Below are 16,338 nucleotides of genomic sequence, written 5' to 3' on the forward strand. Positions count from 1 at the left end.
AATTGTTCTTTTCCAGTCTTATGACAGACAACTATTAACCAATGACTGAGGTGTGACACTGAACTTTAATAAAACAAATATTGACAACATAAACATTTTTAAAACGTAACTGCTTTGTACATCGTGTATAATCCCTGATCATTATCAGTTTTACCTTCTTTAATATTGTACTGTTTGTTGTGGCTGTGGTAAATGAAATGTTCTTCTTGCTTGTCAAGCAAGAAGGTAACTGGAGTCATTTTATAAAACCTATGTGGATTAAAGTAAATTTAAGAATACATTCCCTGAAAGTTACAGTGCCTATCTTAGATATTCTAGGTACACAGGGTTTATGTTATGTAGGACACATTACTCAAAAAAGAAAGCTTTAGGCAGATTATTTATTTGTAGTCTGCTATAGTGAAATTAGTTTTGTCAACTAGGACATCTCATTGATATTTCTCCCTTTCTTCCAAGTGGTACTGCACTGAAGTTGGTATATTTAAGGAAAGGAAGGTGGGGGGTGAGAGGTGTGGAAGGTGGGGGGTGAGAGGTGTGGAAGGTAGGGGGTGAGAGGTACACTTTCCATTCAGAAAACCCTGGGCTGTACTGCTATAAAGTGAGCAAATTCAGCAGGTTGTTCTACTTGATTAAATTTCTCTTGATAAAACAAAATCTAGTTATCCAAATTCTAGAGGACTTTGTTCCATAGGCCCCACTATAGTCTCTAATTCCTGCTAAGCTATTTAGTCTTATAATTATTTTAAGATCAAAGGAACATGGTTCAGAAACAATTGCATGCTACTCTTTTGGGAAGAGTGTTTGGTTGTGACTATACCTAACCAGTAATGAATCTTTCTTTCCCTTCTAATGTTTGAAAGGTCTCTCATGTTCCTCAGCAGAGGTAATATTCACTCCTATGAAAACAGGCATCCATTCTCTGATTTTTTTCTGCACAATGATTTTAGTTAATCAGATATGTGGTTGAATGTCTACTTATTTTTAATAGTATTGTTACCTAATAAGTTTTTGTCTCTTCTTAGAGCTGCTGAACCGAAAACTATTGTCTTGGAAAAGGGACCGGATGGACTTGGCTTTAGCATTGTCGGGGGATATGGAAGTCCTCATGGGGATCTGCCAATTTATGTCAAAACAGTCTTTTCTAAGGTAATCAAAAATATGTAAAGCGTTCGCACATTATTTCACTATATAGATACAGTTTTTATAATGTATTCATTCTTTTTTTCAGAATTGCTGCTTTTCATGCATGAGTTATGTTAAACATGTGAATGGATTGTGCATGGTTATTGTTAGTGTTTAAAACAATTTTTTCAGATATATCTGTAAAAGTAAGAAACTAGGTTGCGGTATAATTTAAAATTCAATTTCTGAACCTTTTATTCATCTGTGAAGGCCATTCCTTAAGTGGTAAAACTTTCAGGTGCATAATGTTAAAGGAAAGCTCTAGATCACAGATGAACATTACCCCCAGTAGAGTGGAGGACAGCAACAGTCATCCCTCTGCATAAAGGAGGACCATCTATTGACTTGGGAAATTACAAACCCACAAGTAAGGCCATGGAAAGAATAATCATGGACCTGATAAATAATATAGGAGACCTCTAAACACTGGACCTGACCCAATTCAGTTTTGTCAAGGGCAGGTCATGCCTACCGTATCTGATGGATTTCTTTGAGAAAGTCGCTAAGGTCATGGATGAGGGTAAAACAGTACATACTGCCTACCTCAATTTGACCAAAGCTTTTGAGATGAATCCACACTCGGGTATTATAAACTCAAAAACTGGACATAAAACCTATGCCATTAGATGGATAGCCAGTTGGCTTATGGACAGGAGATGTGGTTAAAGTAGATGAACACAAATTCAGCAAGAGGCCAATTACTAGTGTTGTGCCACAGGGTTAAGTACTGGAACCACTCCTGTTTGGAATATACTTCTCTGAAGTCAAGGAAAATTTGGATGGCCTGTGAATGAAAAAGTTGGCCAATAACTGCAAGCTGAGGGCAATCATTGAATTCCCACTGATGTAGATATCCATCAGGAGGGTCTAGACTGGACAAATGATTGGTGCCAGAACCATGGCTTAAAACTAAATGCAAAAAAATAAAATGCATTAACATACCCATTGGGAAGTCAAATAGCCCTGAAAATTACATCACCAGTAGCACATCCCTAACAGCATAATCAGATGTGAGAGATCTGGATACACAGATAGACAGTAGTCTGAACTTTGACCGCCATGTATCCACAGTGGTGAGGAAATCATTTATGTGGCACAAATTATAAGTAAAGGTATGGCATCCAGATCCAATGAAATTATAGTTCTGGTGTACTCAGCTGTCATTAGACCAATACTTGAATACTGTGCACCATTTAATATGTACTTGACTAGGCACTTACAGCAGCTGGAGCGACCTCAGAGGTTCCTCACAAAGAAAATACAAGGTGTAAACAGCAAGAACTATGCAGATAGACTAAAAGCCCTGTCCCTGTCCCTTTACTTTTTCTCCTACTGACTATTAAGGGGAGACCTATGCCTGACCTACAAGACACTCACAAATCCAGCCCTGATGGAGCTGCTACACATCCACAAGTCAAACAGCAAGAGCACATAACTGTGAACCCATTCATATAAATGTAAGCTTGCCTGTGTCACAAGTGATAATTCAATAAAGTTGTTTAAAAAAACTGATTACTAGCATCATTTAAAGTGACGATTTCTGGATCTGAAAGCAGCAGTTATTGCCTGCATAGCTTACTTTCCCTTTCCACAGTTGGTCTAACATACACTGAATACTTTTCTGAATAGTATATAATGATTGACACTCAATAAAACTATGTGACCAGTGTACCACAGCATATGTGTCACATCTCCAGCACTGAAAGGAGATGCAGGAAAAACACGGTGGAGGACTGAATGTAAAAATATTTATGTTGGCACTGCCACTCAAAAAAACCTGTATCTGTAAGAGATGCTGGTGTATTTTGGAATTTTTAAAATGAGGTGCCAAAGCTCCTTTCCCAGTTGGGGGGGCAAGAGCCTTTGCCAATATCCGAAAGCCCAGGGGTGACAGGTGCAAGCCGTCCCTAGCGAAGCATCGTGGCTTGTCGAGCATGTCATCCCAGGCTGACAGACACTAGATCCCCTTTGAATGACACCAATACTTAAGCCAATTGTTGAAATTGATCATCTTGTCTTCATATTGTGGCATCATTCTTGGTGAGGGTAAGATGCTACTCAAGGTCAGGGTCATACCGGCCTGGGCTACATGCTCAGAGAGCTCCTCTATGTCTCTTTTCATGTAGTCCAGGGAGGTACATCTCAGGTCATTCACACCAGCATGGACAATGACTGAGTCATATTTGTACTTGCCTTGGAGTGACCTGAGTGTTTGTGTTATCTGGCGGATCCTAGCGCCTGACAGGCAGCTCACCGTGACCTTCTCCTTGTTCAGTCTGGTGAGCGGGACGTCAGTGTGCCTGACGATAGAGTCACCTATTACAAGTTTATCAGGTGTGTTGTTTAGCCTTAAGGGCTGTGACTGTTCGGCACACTGGCTTTGTGAGCTATGTGTTGCACGTGTTTTGTTTTAGGGTAGCGGTTGCTTGGGTGTCTGCTTTGGAGGTCTCTGCTGCTTAGGCAGATTTTTATTTAGAGCCTCCGAGTATGTTTATGTGTGTTTATGTGTTTGGTTTGCTGTCGTGGTAGGTCTATGTGAGACTGGAATTGTAGTGAATGTGGTTTCCTTCTCCTCCTGACTGGTTACTCCAGTACTGAGTTGAGAGAGCTTAGCCTCCAGTTTGGCTATATGGTTGCATCTCTCACATGTGTTGGAATTTGTTGGGAGGAGGAGAGGGTTGCCTGTGTACATGAAGCAGTTGTAACATTGCCTCAAGATTCCCAGATTCACCAGCTGGACTGGAGAGGAGATTGACAACTGACCTTTGGATATGCTAGAATAGTATTGGGAATTCCTTTATAATTGAAAAAAGGGCCAATGGGGAACAAGGTACTCAAGGGGAGTTTGTGAGGGTGTAGTGCTTTTAATTTTTTAGTGCTGACTTGTATAATTGCTTTAGTGAGAAAGTGCCAGGCTTTAGAGTAGGAATAAGGTGTTTATTATGAGAACTAGATCAGTTCTAAGGGAAAAAGTGAAGAGCAGACTTTGTGGAGCCGAGAATGGTTTAAACCCAATTAAGCGGAGCTGCCCAATGCTGCGCTAAGCGCAAAATTGTGCAAAGCCCCGCCAAAGCGGGTTTTATACAGGAGGACTTGAAAGAGCTAGAAATTGGCCAAAAACGGCCAATAGACTACCACATTCTTGTGCTGGGAACACTCCTCCAGGGATAGATAAGCTGCTCTAAGCTCCCCACTGCCACTGGTGAACAAAGAAGCCTCCCTTTATCCAAGAAAGGAAATGGGCAACACAGGAACTTTCCAAAAGTCCAGAATACAGCAAAGCCTGTATTTGGACTACTCTAGGTCAGGAAAGACGGGAAACAAGGATACTTTTTTTGTTTTTTTTCTTTTTTGCAACAAACAGCAGGAAAATGCAATAAATATGTAACACAGGCTAGCGCACTTGAGTGTGTAGCCTCAACAGGTAAATGCAACAAACAGGACAAACTTTAAATTACAAGTGCAAAAGCGCACTAAAGCTGGCTTTAAAGCAGGGGGTTAGAAAGAGATAGGAAATGGCCCAAAACGGCCAATAAGCTACAGGTCATTGGGCTGGAACCACTCCTCAAGGGACAGATAGGCTGCTCAGAGCTCTCCACTCTCACTGGTGAGCAAAGAAGCTTCCTCCTATCCAAATAAGGAAATGGGCAACACAGGAACTATGACACAGCCCAGAGATCAGCAATACCTGAAGACTGGACTATTCTAGTTCAGTAAAGGTGGGAAACAAGGATATTTTTTTTTTTTTTTTTTTTTTTTTTTTTACAAAATAGCAGAAATTAGGTACAGAAACACAGTAAATGCTTTAATTCGGCTAGCGCACTTGAGTGTGTAGCCTACCAGTTAAACTAAGCAAAAACAAACTTTAAAAGTGCAAACAACTCAGAAATACAGGCAGGAATGCAATAAAACAACTTTGCAGAGCTTATTTAGTTAAAGAAACAGAGAAGTCTATATATACAGAAAAGCAGCTAAAACACACAATCACTTCAGATGCAGTGCAACCTAGAGCACTTGAGTTCTAGCAATATTAAGGCAATTATAGTTATAATAAATGCTCTGAAATATACTCTATATTTCCAAAATTTTGAGAAGCACAGTCAGAACACAAGAAGATTCAGGCAAAAAAATTTTTTTTTTTTTTTTTGAAAGGGAAAAAGGAGAAACAGAAGGCCTTATCCAATGTTCTCTCTGTATTAGGTAGAATGAGCTAATGACACTAGACTGGGAGGAGTGTCACAGATCAGATTTACAGTAGGGGCGGGCAACTGCAAAGCCACCAAGTATAACAGCAAGACACCAACTGGGAGGGGGGGGTGGGGACGGGGACAAAAACAATAGCCTACAGACAGTAAGCACTAGAGAAAGCCACAAATGAAACTTTTTAAACAGATAAAGATTTGTAAAGATACAGAATGCTTTTAACTGCATACAAATCAGTTACTTGTACAGATTAGTTAATAGCAATAAAAATACACTCAAAGACTAAAAAGCAAGCAATAAAAGTGCTATATATTAATTGTTATAAACAGTCTGTATAAATAATATAAATATATGTATAAATAAGCGATTATTATTATAAGTATCTGGTGTGTGTGAATGTTCATACATAATTACAAGGGCCATTTTGCATAGTGTTTTACTATAATATGTGGGCAAGGCAGAATGTTTTTGCAGACCCACACTGCTTGTGTTTGATAACAGTATTGCAGAAGATTGAAGAGTGTTTGAGCAGGAATATCATATTTTCATACATTCTGCTTTTTTCTGACAAAGCCGCACACACAAAGGAATTTATTCTGCTTAATTAACTAATGTTCAGAGGCTATTAAAAAAGAGCATTCCTTTGTGTATGTACCTGCTGTGGTTGCAGGGGAAGGGGAAGACCACCATATAGTGGTACCGGCCGAAACAAGTGGAAAACCTAGAGTGCTTAAAAAGTAAATTTAGAGAAATGTGTAACCCTCAAACAAATGTTACAATGGAAAGGCACTTATTTTACACAAGGGATCAAAAGCCTGGTGAAACTATTGCAGCATATATAACTGACTTGAGAAACAAGGCTAAAATGTGCAGATCTGATGATCTGAGAGATGAATTGATAAAAGTCAGGCTTGTGTGTGGTATTAATAATGACATAGTGAGAAAGATTTTGCTTTGAGACAGTGATTTGACGTTAAATAAGGCCATTGAGATTTGTCAGATGTACAAGCTTACAGAAAAGCACACAAGTATGCTTACAAATGAGAATAGCAGCAGAAGGCACAGTGATAAAGCTAATGTTGATAGCATGCAGCATGTGGTTAAAAGAAACAGGCCCAAACACATGGCAGCTACTGCAGGTCCTGTAACAGTCCCTGGGAAACCCTGAGTTCTGCCAGCAATTTCCAGGGCATGCTCATTGAAGCATAAAGGTGAGTCAGCAAAGTCAAAACATGTTCCCCCACCTAGCTTTATAGTCAGCTGTCATAATTGTGGTGATAATCACAAACCCAAAAGAGAAAAGTGCTTAGCTTTTGGTCAGCAGTGTGTCATTCTTGCAATAAGTGGAATAATTTCAAAAGTTTTTGTCAATCAAATAAGGCGCATTCTTTTATTAAAAGAGGACATTCCAAGAGGCAAGTTGATTAGTTAGAAAGCTATGACCCTACATTTTATGTTGATGGTGTGCCTGTGCTTAGTAAAACAGTCAATACAGTAGATTTGTGAGAAAAGAATGACATTCTTTGTACCGTTTGGATTAATGGGAGTCCTGTAGAGCTCAAAGTGGAATGTTATGTCAGCAGAAATATTTGCTAGAGTAAAAGCTGCAGAACAACTTGATTTGACAAAGTGTACGACGCTTGTTGCTTATGGTGGTAAAGAGATTCAAACCGAAGGCTCAGTAGTGCTTTTATGTTACTGTGCTGTGAACAGCTATGATTTGCAATTTTTTGTAGTCAAGAGACATACGCAGTCATTATTAGGCGTTAGGAATAGTTGGAAAGTGGAACTGCTTTCACATAATTAAGAACTTCACCTTGTAAGCCTGCATGACAACAGCTCAAATTTCATCCAAACTATTTTTTCTGAGTTTCCTGATATTTTTTGCAGACACAATAGGCAGACTACCAGTTGTGTACTACATGAAGTAGACCCAGAGGTCAACCCAGTTATCAGACCAGCACAGAAAGTTCCAGTAGCTATGCAGAACAGAGTCAAAGCTGAGCTAGACAGAATGGTGCAGCTAGTAGTAATTTGTCCAGTAGAAGAACCTACTGAATGGGTATCCTCCATGGTAATAGCTCATAAGAAAACCTCATATGATATCAGAATATGTATTGATCCAAGAGATCTGAACAAAGCATTAAAAAGACCTCATCTTCCAATGCGCACAGTCAAAGAAGTTGCTGGTCTCATGCCAAATGCCGCTGTTTTTTTTCTGTCTTAGATGCAGAGTTCATTTTGGTAAATTTTGCTTGACCGAAAATCTTCATTGTTAACCATATTCAGTACGCCATTTGGAAGATGCAGATTTCTGAGAATGGCATTTGGAATCAATTCTGCCAGTGAAGTCTTTCAGCATGCAATGGAGCAACTTCGTTTTGGCTATCCATGTGCTGTATATATATATATATTAGATAATATTTTAGTAGGAGGCAGTGGTGAAGTCGAACATGACATAAACCTCAAGGAAGTTCTGGAAAGAGCACATGAAGTGAATCTTAAGCTGAATCCAAAGAAGTGCAAGTTCAGGTTATGAGAAGTTACTTATTTTGGTCACTTGTTTGCCAGTTCAGGCTTTTGACCAGATCCTTTAAGCAAACTGCAATTCTCGAGATGCCAGCTCCAGACAATGTCCAAGATCCAGAACATTTTCTTGGCATGGTCAACTATCTAGGCATGTTCATTCCAGATTTAAGCCAATTTCCAGCACTGCTAAGAAAGCTGACATGCAAAGATGTAAACAGCACCAAAGAGTATTTGATGTCCTGAAACAGAAAATGACCAACCCACCAACTCACAGCTACTGTGATGCTCACAAACCAGTTACTCTCTTCTGTTACGGTTCTAAATTTGGTCTAGGTGCAGTCATTCTTCAAGAGAGTAGGCCAGTAGCCTATGCAAAGAGAACTCTTACCCAGGCCGAGATGCAGTATGCCCAGGTTGAGAAAAAGCTTTTGACAATTGTGTTTGCATATTCGTAATTCCATGATTATATTTATGGTCAACCTATCCAGAGTGAAACTGGCCACCAACCCCTAGTTACTATTTTGAGAAAGCCTATGCATACAGCTCCAGCTAGACTGCAATGCATGATGCTCAAATTGCAGAAGTACAGTTTCAGTCTTGTTTACACAAAAGGCTGATACCTTATCCAGATCGCACAGAAAAACCACAGAACAGCATAACAAAGAGCAACTTGATTTTGAGGTCATGGAAGTGAGAAATTTTTCTTCCACACATCTTGATGAGCTCAGAACTCATACACCTTCAGACACAATTCTCCAGAAGCTCAACCATTCTATCACTCGAGGATGGCCTTCAAAGCAGTCTTGTTTACCAGACGCTACCCTACCCCCATTCCCACCCACCCCATTACAATTACCTTTATACCTAATTATCCCTCCCCTTCCTGTTCCACTAGCCACTACAATTCCACTACCTGCCTATTGCCACAACCACCGTACTAATCTGTAAATCTTGTCAACACCACTTCCTGTATACCACTGTCTCTTCCTACTCTATCTGACCATATTTTATTCCAACATGTATTATTTTCTAATATCTTCTACACTACTCCTTATTCTCTCTATCTCCACCTCTTACAACTCCAGTCTCTCTGACCCACTCCTATGTTCACCTTCTCACTCATACAACATATATCCAATTACTTAATCTTTTACTATCTCCACTAATCTCTTTACTACCTCAAGTCTATGTAAACTATCCATAATACAGGTTTTTAAACCTTCCCACAAAGGTAAGTCAAAACTATACAAACTCCATCTAGCATCTACTACACACTCTCTCCTCACTAAAAACCTACTTTGTTCTGGAGATATCCATCCCAACCCTGGCCCCTCTTCTCTCCCCAAAACTACCTCTACACAACCCCCATCTTACTCCTGTAACAGTCACTAACCTCAGTCACAACAATCATCTCCATCCAAATACTTAACTATTTACTCATTGAATATTCAGTGTCTAGCAAATAAAGTCACTGAGCTGCACTCATGGATAGCTCTCAATACCCCTCACATCCTCTCCCTGCCTGAAACATGACTCAAGCCACAAATCTGAAATAGTGAAATACTCCCACCAGGTTATAATATCTTCCGATCTGATAGACCTGTAAAAAAAGGGGGTGACGTGGCCATCCTCTACGCAAACAACATTAACCTCTCATCATACCCTTCCCCAGTTCCTGTCTTCCTCCCAGCTGAAATCATCATCCTTAACTGCCATCTGAATCCCCACAAAAAACTTGCAATTGCCTCTACCTTCCTTCCTCCTGGTAACAATCTGCCCATTCTTGAAAACATCCTATCCTGGTTCTCCCACAACATACCATATGAGACACATCCTTGGTGATCTCAACATTGATTGGTCCAAACTCACAACTGACTCCCCCCAACTCAGTATCCGCCTACACGGCTTCCACCAACTTATAACATCTCCCACTGCCCATAAAATTCCACTTCCAGCTCCATCATAGACTGGATCCTTACCAATTCCCCCCACCAATACCACAATCCCACCATCTTACCTGACTTCCTCAGTGATCATCTCCCTACCACCATCTTAAGACACTACTCCCATATTCCTAAACCCCACCTTATCAAAGACTGTCGAAAACTATTGACTTTCAGTTCATCCCAATTTAACTCCATTCTCCACAGCATAGATTGGTCCATCCTAAAACACCTCCCCCTAAACCAGATGTGTCCAACCTGCGGCCCTCAGACCTCTTCAATGCGGCCCCCAACCTCTAACTGCAACATCGATATACGCATTCCCCAAAACACTTTTTTGTTTTGTGCTTTTCACACCCATGACCTATAACTCTGTCGGTGTGCGTATGCACCAAAGCACCCTTCTAGTTTTGATTTTTTTGCACCAAAGCAGGATTTGTGTGTTCTCCCCGTTATTTCATGCCAAAGAATCAGTGTGTGTTCTCGCTGAAGAGGGACTCGTGTATGGATTTGCTGTCATTGCCTTTGAAATTGACAGCACTTACCTGTGTTAATAGGTAAGTATGGAGGGAGGGAGTGAGTGAGTACATGCATGAAAGCAAAATGTTTATGCATTTGAAAGTAGAAGAAGAATGTGTGTGTGTGTGTGTGTGTGTGTGTGTGTGCATGTGTGCATGACAGAGAGAGAGAGAGACACATGCACAAAGAGGCTAATGACGATCAATCTACCTACTGAACACAAATATGTTACCTCACAAATATATCATACATTAAAAGTACACTTTCATTAAATTGTGGCTTTCCTGACAGAGAGAATGTTGCATTGAATATGAAATCATACCTCTCAACTGTATGGATTTTCACTTCATCTTTCAATTTCTGTCTTTTTCTTAGGAATAAAATTAATCATCCAAGGTAATGCAGTTCCAGGGAGTAAGAATGAGACAGCAGCCTAAGGTTAATGGGTCAGTAGTGGATTGACTTTGTGAGACTGTAGCATATAAAGTGGGTCTATATTAGATCACTAAATGCTTAGGTAAGTGAAAGGTGATTAATTGACCCCATGTAAGAGAAAGTTTACAAAACCGAACTGTCAGAACAGTGATTTTTTTTCCAAGGGAAAAAAAATCGCTGTTCCAAAAAAAAAAAAAAAAAAAAGCACATTAAAACATGAGATTATGTGGGGGGGGGGCTTCATCCCCCCACACAATGGGGGACTGTGCCCCCCACCCTCCCTACTTATATATATCAACTCCTAGACCACACTACAGTGCCGAAAATGGCAAAGTATCGAAGCGGCCAAGCAAATTATTTCCCAGGGAAAGAATTCGCTTACATGCCGCTTCGATATTTTGCAGTTTCGGTTTTGCCAGTTCAACCAAGACGCATTCGAAAATATGCGTCTTCGGTCTGCTGATAGGAACCCTATAAAGTTGAATTGTTTTTTTTTTTTTGACAAACAAAAACTCACCCAGTACTGTTTTGTCACTGGTGGATTCTAAGCAGTGGCAGATTGAACAACAATAAGTATAGCTTTGGTGGATCATCAATACTGGCAAATCAGGTGGGCAGAATGTCATTTTTTAAATGTTGGGGGGTTTTAGTGTGTATGTGTGTGCTTGTGTGTTGGGAGGGCTGCAACTGTAGATGATTATTAAAGACAGAGACTTATGGACTGTGGAGAATATGTTTGTTTCAAAACCTGATACTTGGATACTAGGAATGCCAAAAGTAGATTTGTTAAGATATAGCTTCTTGCCATTTGCAGTGGATGGATATTTACATTTAATGGACAATGCTAGCAGCATGAGTGTGGTCCTGAAGGGATCTGGAGGATGCCAAGTCTACCACTGCCAATGTTTTGTAAAGTGACCTGGAAATGGAGATTGGGATGTTACTGAAAAAATACAGTAAGTGGGCTTAGAAATATAGTTTAATTAAACAAAGTGCACTTGCAATTTGCAGGCCATAATTTAATTTATTTCAGGTAGTCCAGATCCTGATAGATTGTATCCCATTAGACCTAATTAGGGAGAGCTATCATTCCTGGGAAATAAGCAGCCCTAGTTTCAGTGAAAGTTCTGTGGTTGTTCGCAGGTAGGAAGTTGCAGGATGTGGATGCAATGTGTTTTATTTATTATTTTTAATGCATTTGTCATTTCAAAGCATGGTTTTCTTTTTTGAAAAAGAAGGCAGGATTGAATGAGCCATATAATGCTTAACTGACAATGATGGAATAAAAAGAATATAAGCGATGTATAATGTTTGCAGCTACAGTTGTTTCAATGGTGTCTGTGATACATAACTATTTCTGGGCCTGTGTCCCACTTTTATTTTTCTCTTTCTCCAGATTTCTTACTCTAAGGTTGAGAGGTATGGTTCCATACTAAATCAGAAGGTTGTATTTACCTTGGAAGACTTTTCAGCATAATTACGAGAAACATAGCCTTTTTAATATCTTTGCTTATTTCCAATATAAACTGCCATGTAACCTTGCAAATAACCTTCTTATTAAACTACTTTAATTCTTTTGGAATTGACAAGTATGCATCATTGGTTTGGACGTAAGCATAGAGTGCTAATGTGACAGCTCAGTAAACTGTCAGTCTGTGAATAACCTTTGCACAAATTAAAATGTCTGAATGTCAAATGGCTTTAGATTGGTGGGAAGTTATATGTTTACTCCAGTATGTAGTATGATCTTAGAGAGTTTATAGATTTCTTATTGATTTACTTTTTGCTGAGCAGTTGTTTGCTAATTTATTGATGCTCCTTTTGGTGGTGGGAAATTAGTTGGATGAGTCCATCTCTAGTATGATTTTTTTTTCAGATATTTTTACTTCCAGACAATTTCAATCAGTGAGTGTGTGTCATGTGATTACTGAGGTTGCCTATTTTAGAAGTAGGAGCTCCGTGTGTGTGTGTGTTTTTGAGAGAGAGAGAAATTTAATATGTATTCTGAATATATTTTTGCAAATAGAATTCTTATTTAAATAGGCCCCTCTTCTTGGGCAAGTAGACTTGAGTAACCAATACTAGGTCTTAGCCAACCAGCTAGGAAAGTTTAGTATGTGGATTTTCCATCTGATTTGATGAAGGCTATGCTACTTACTCAAGGAGTACATTTATGGCTATCCATCCATTTGTCGTGTTGCTGAACTACATTGTTTGATAATGAGAAGAACATTTTACAGAAGTTGAAATTTTTGTACCAAGAACCTGTACATACAGAGTGGCTTGTTTATGTTGCAGTGAAGGCTGTGGTCTTTGTAGTGAGCATTTTAAGTATGACCAGTATTTCTGAGGTGGAGGAAGTCTCTTAAGGCAGGATCTTTCTTAGCCTGGAAAGCAAGCCAGTGATGAAATTTATAGGAGCCAGTGAGAGGCAGAGGAGAGCAAGAAGCTTTTTAGTTTGTTTGGATAACTAAGTGAAATTAGTCCTTTGACCTTTTTTGTCAGAAATGGTTGTAGTCTTTCTTTTGGCAGGGTGTTTTGCTGAGGCACATGCCAAAAGGGGCTTTGCACTCAGTAATGGCTCTTATAAAGGAAGAATACAGGGATGTTATGACCACCTTGTCCCTGGATGAGATACCCTTACTAATGAGGTGGGCCATGTAAAAAGCTTTCCGTACAACAGAGACATCATGGTGGTCAAAAGTTAGGTTTCTATCAACCTGGGTGTCCAAACACCTCACAACGGATTGCATGCTTACAACATTGTTATTAATGTGATCATTTGTGGGGACATCACTCTCCCCAAAGGGGATGATGCATTTTTGGTATTTAGCTTGAGGCCATGTTTCTGGCACCAGTCATTTGTTTGGGTGAGACCCTCTTGTAGCTTATTTAGAATTGCTTTATTAAGTCAATAATGTGAATTCTTTACTTTATTGCAAATTTGTTGGCTTATTTTTGTGTATTATAGTATTGTAGGGCTGCTAATGTTGACATTTTACGTAGTTGGACTGTTGAAGTGGTTTTCCCAGTGAGAAATGTTAGTGCTGTTGTGAATATCTGTTTATTTGTAAAAAATATAAACTAAGATATTAGAGTTAACTGTTACTGCTGTGGTGGTGCTGCAGTAGCGTTGTCGCCTCACAGTAAGACGTTGTCCTGTTTGATTCTCAGCTAGTGCGTCTTCTGTGTGGAGACATGGGTGAATGGGTGTACCTTCGTTGAAGGTTGTGCATCAGGTCTGGCAACTCGGCACGTAAAAATCTACTGCCAATCATTAGCGAACCGTAGTTCCGCCGTGGCGACCCCTAACCGGGAAAAGCCGAAAGGTACAACATTAGAGTTAACTGTTAGATTAGAGAATTAGAATTTTAAGGCAAATATTAGGCATTTATTACATTATTCATTGTTCGAATGCACCTACAGTACAGCCAGGAGGTCGACTTTGGTCGTCCGTGGCAATGAAAGAGTTAACTATATGATATATTTTATATGTGGCCCCAAGAGAATTTCTGTTCACTCAATGCGGCCCTGGCAAGCCAAAAGGTTGGACACCCCTGCCGTAAACGATGCTGTAAGCACTTTCAATAGCATCTTTATGAATACCCTAAACTCCTTAGCTCCCTCTAGGAAAATCAGAGTAAAATCAAGTCATGCTCCCTGGCTCTCCAAGGAGACTAGGTCCCATATGAAACAAAGAGATTGTGCTTGGAAAACCTGGACTAAAACTAAACAACCACCTTTTCTTCAAAAATACAGGCAACTGAGGAACCTTGCAAAAAAACATACAACTAATGACAAAAAGTTATACTATAGCTCAGCTCAGCTTAACAACAAATCCAGTCCTCGAAAATTTTGGTCAACTCTCAACAGCATCCTCTATCCTGGAAAGCCTTCTAATCCCTCCCTATACCCTAACTCTTCCTCTCAGGAAACAGCTACCCTCCTGAATAAACACTTTATCTCTTCCATCCAAAATCTGGTAACCTCTAAGCAGCCAAACTCTGCTTCGACACCCACCCCTCCAAGTCCCACTAACACAACTTTTTCTTTTGAGCCAGTTCCCATTACTTACATCAAATCTCTACTACTCAAGCTAAAACCTTGCTCTCCTTCCACTGACGATCTTTCTCCTACATTCCTCAAACTTTCTGCTGACTCAATTGCCTATCCTATATCTATACTAATTAATCAATCTATTCTGGAATCAACTGTCCCCACCCTTTGGAAATCTTTCTTCACTATCCCTCTTCATAAAGGTGGAAACTCCACTGACCCTCAGACTACCGACCCATTGCCATTCTGTCCCCCCTCTCCAAGATATTAGAAAAATGTATTCACTCACAGCTTCTCAATCACCTCCTCACACACCACTTACTTACCCCAACCCATCATGGATTTTGTCCTCACCACAGCACCACCACTGTCCTCCTCTCCTTCCCTCATATCCTTGCAGAGGCCCTAGACAACAATAAACTCATTTTCTGTCTCTTCCTATATCTCTCCAAAGCCTTCGTTACTGTCTCTCATCCTCTACTACTATCCAAACTCGCAAATCTCCACCTATCCCCCTCCGCACTTGCCTGGTTTAATAGTTTCCTATCTGGCAGGGAACAATCTGTCAAATGGCTCTCATCCTCCTCACCTTTCCTTCCCATCTCCACTGACCTTTCCTTCCCATCTCCACTAGTGTTCCCCATGGCTCCATCTTGGGACCCCTATTGTTTAACATCTTCACCAATGATCTTTACGCCTCATGCAAAGAATCCTCCCTTATTCAGTATGCCGATGACTCCACACTTATATCCATCTCAAATAGCATTCCTGAACTACACTCCTTGACCCAACAGGCCCTACTATCCACTGAACAATGGCTCTCTCACAACCTATTGATCCTAAATCCCAGAAAGACCAAACTCCTACTTTTACTTCCCCGTTTTGTTTCTCATCACAAAACCTCCTTTTTTATTACATCTTCTAATAATACAACTATCCAACCTGACACCCACACAAACCTCCTAGGGATCATTATCAATGAACTAAAGTTCAACCTACACATACTCCAATGGATAAAAAAAACAAACTAGAAACTAGGTCTGCTATATCAGAACAAAAAATTCCTAACCCCTGAATCTAGACTTACCCTGGGCCAGGCACTCCTCCTCCCTTCCCTCTTATACGCTGCCCCAGTTCTTACCAATATCCAGGCCTCCACTGTAAACAAACTCCAACAGACTTACCATAAATTAGCCAGATTCATTACTAACTCCCCATACAACTCACACCACTGCATTTCTTTAAACTCTCTTCAATGGCTTGAACTTCCCCGATTTCTGCTATCTTATCAATTTCATATTCTGCACTCTATTCTTTATAAACCCTCCTTCTGTCCATCTCTATCTTCCTTAGTCTCCATCTACATCACATCCCAGGCCCTCCGTACTTCTAACCAACAATTACTTGATATCTACCACCCAAAAAGGTCAGTAGGCAAACTACTCTACAAACACTCCCTTGCCCATGATTG

The 16,338-nt window shown here is 40.1% G+C and overlaps 1 protein-coding gene across 1 annotated transcript in view; it reads left to right on the forward strand.

The window, feature by feature from the left end:
- PATJ (PATJ crumbs cell polarity complex component) overlaps positions 1-16,338 on the forward strand; it is a gene marked incomplete in the record, with an annotated part of 2,990,875 nt that overhangs the window by 2,959,215 nt on the left and 15,322 nt on the right. The window contains 1 exon segment of the mRNA XM_044085542.1: positions 1,023-1,146. Coding sequence (XP_043941477.1) covers positions 1,023-1,146 — 124 coding nt within the window.

This window comes from Protopterus annectens, chromosome 10.part0 (assembly GCF_019279795.1).
Source record: "Protopterus annectens isolate FY-2018-M chromosome 10.part0, PAN1.0, whole genome shotgun sequence".
Lineage (NCBI taxonomy): Eukaryota > Metazoa > Chordata > Ceratodontiformes > Protopteridae > Protopterus > Protopterus annectens.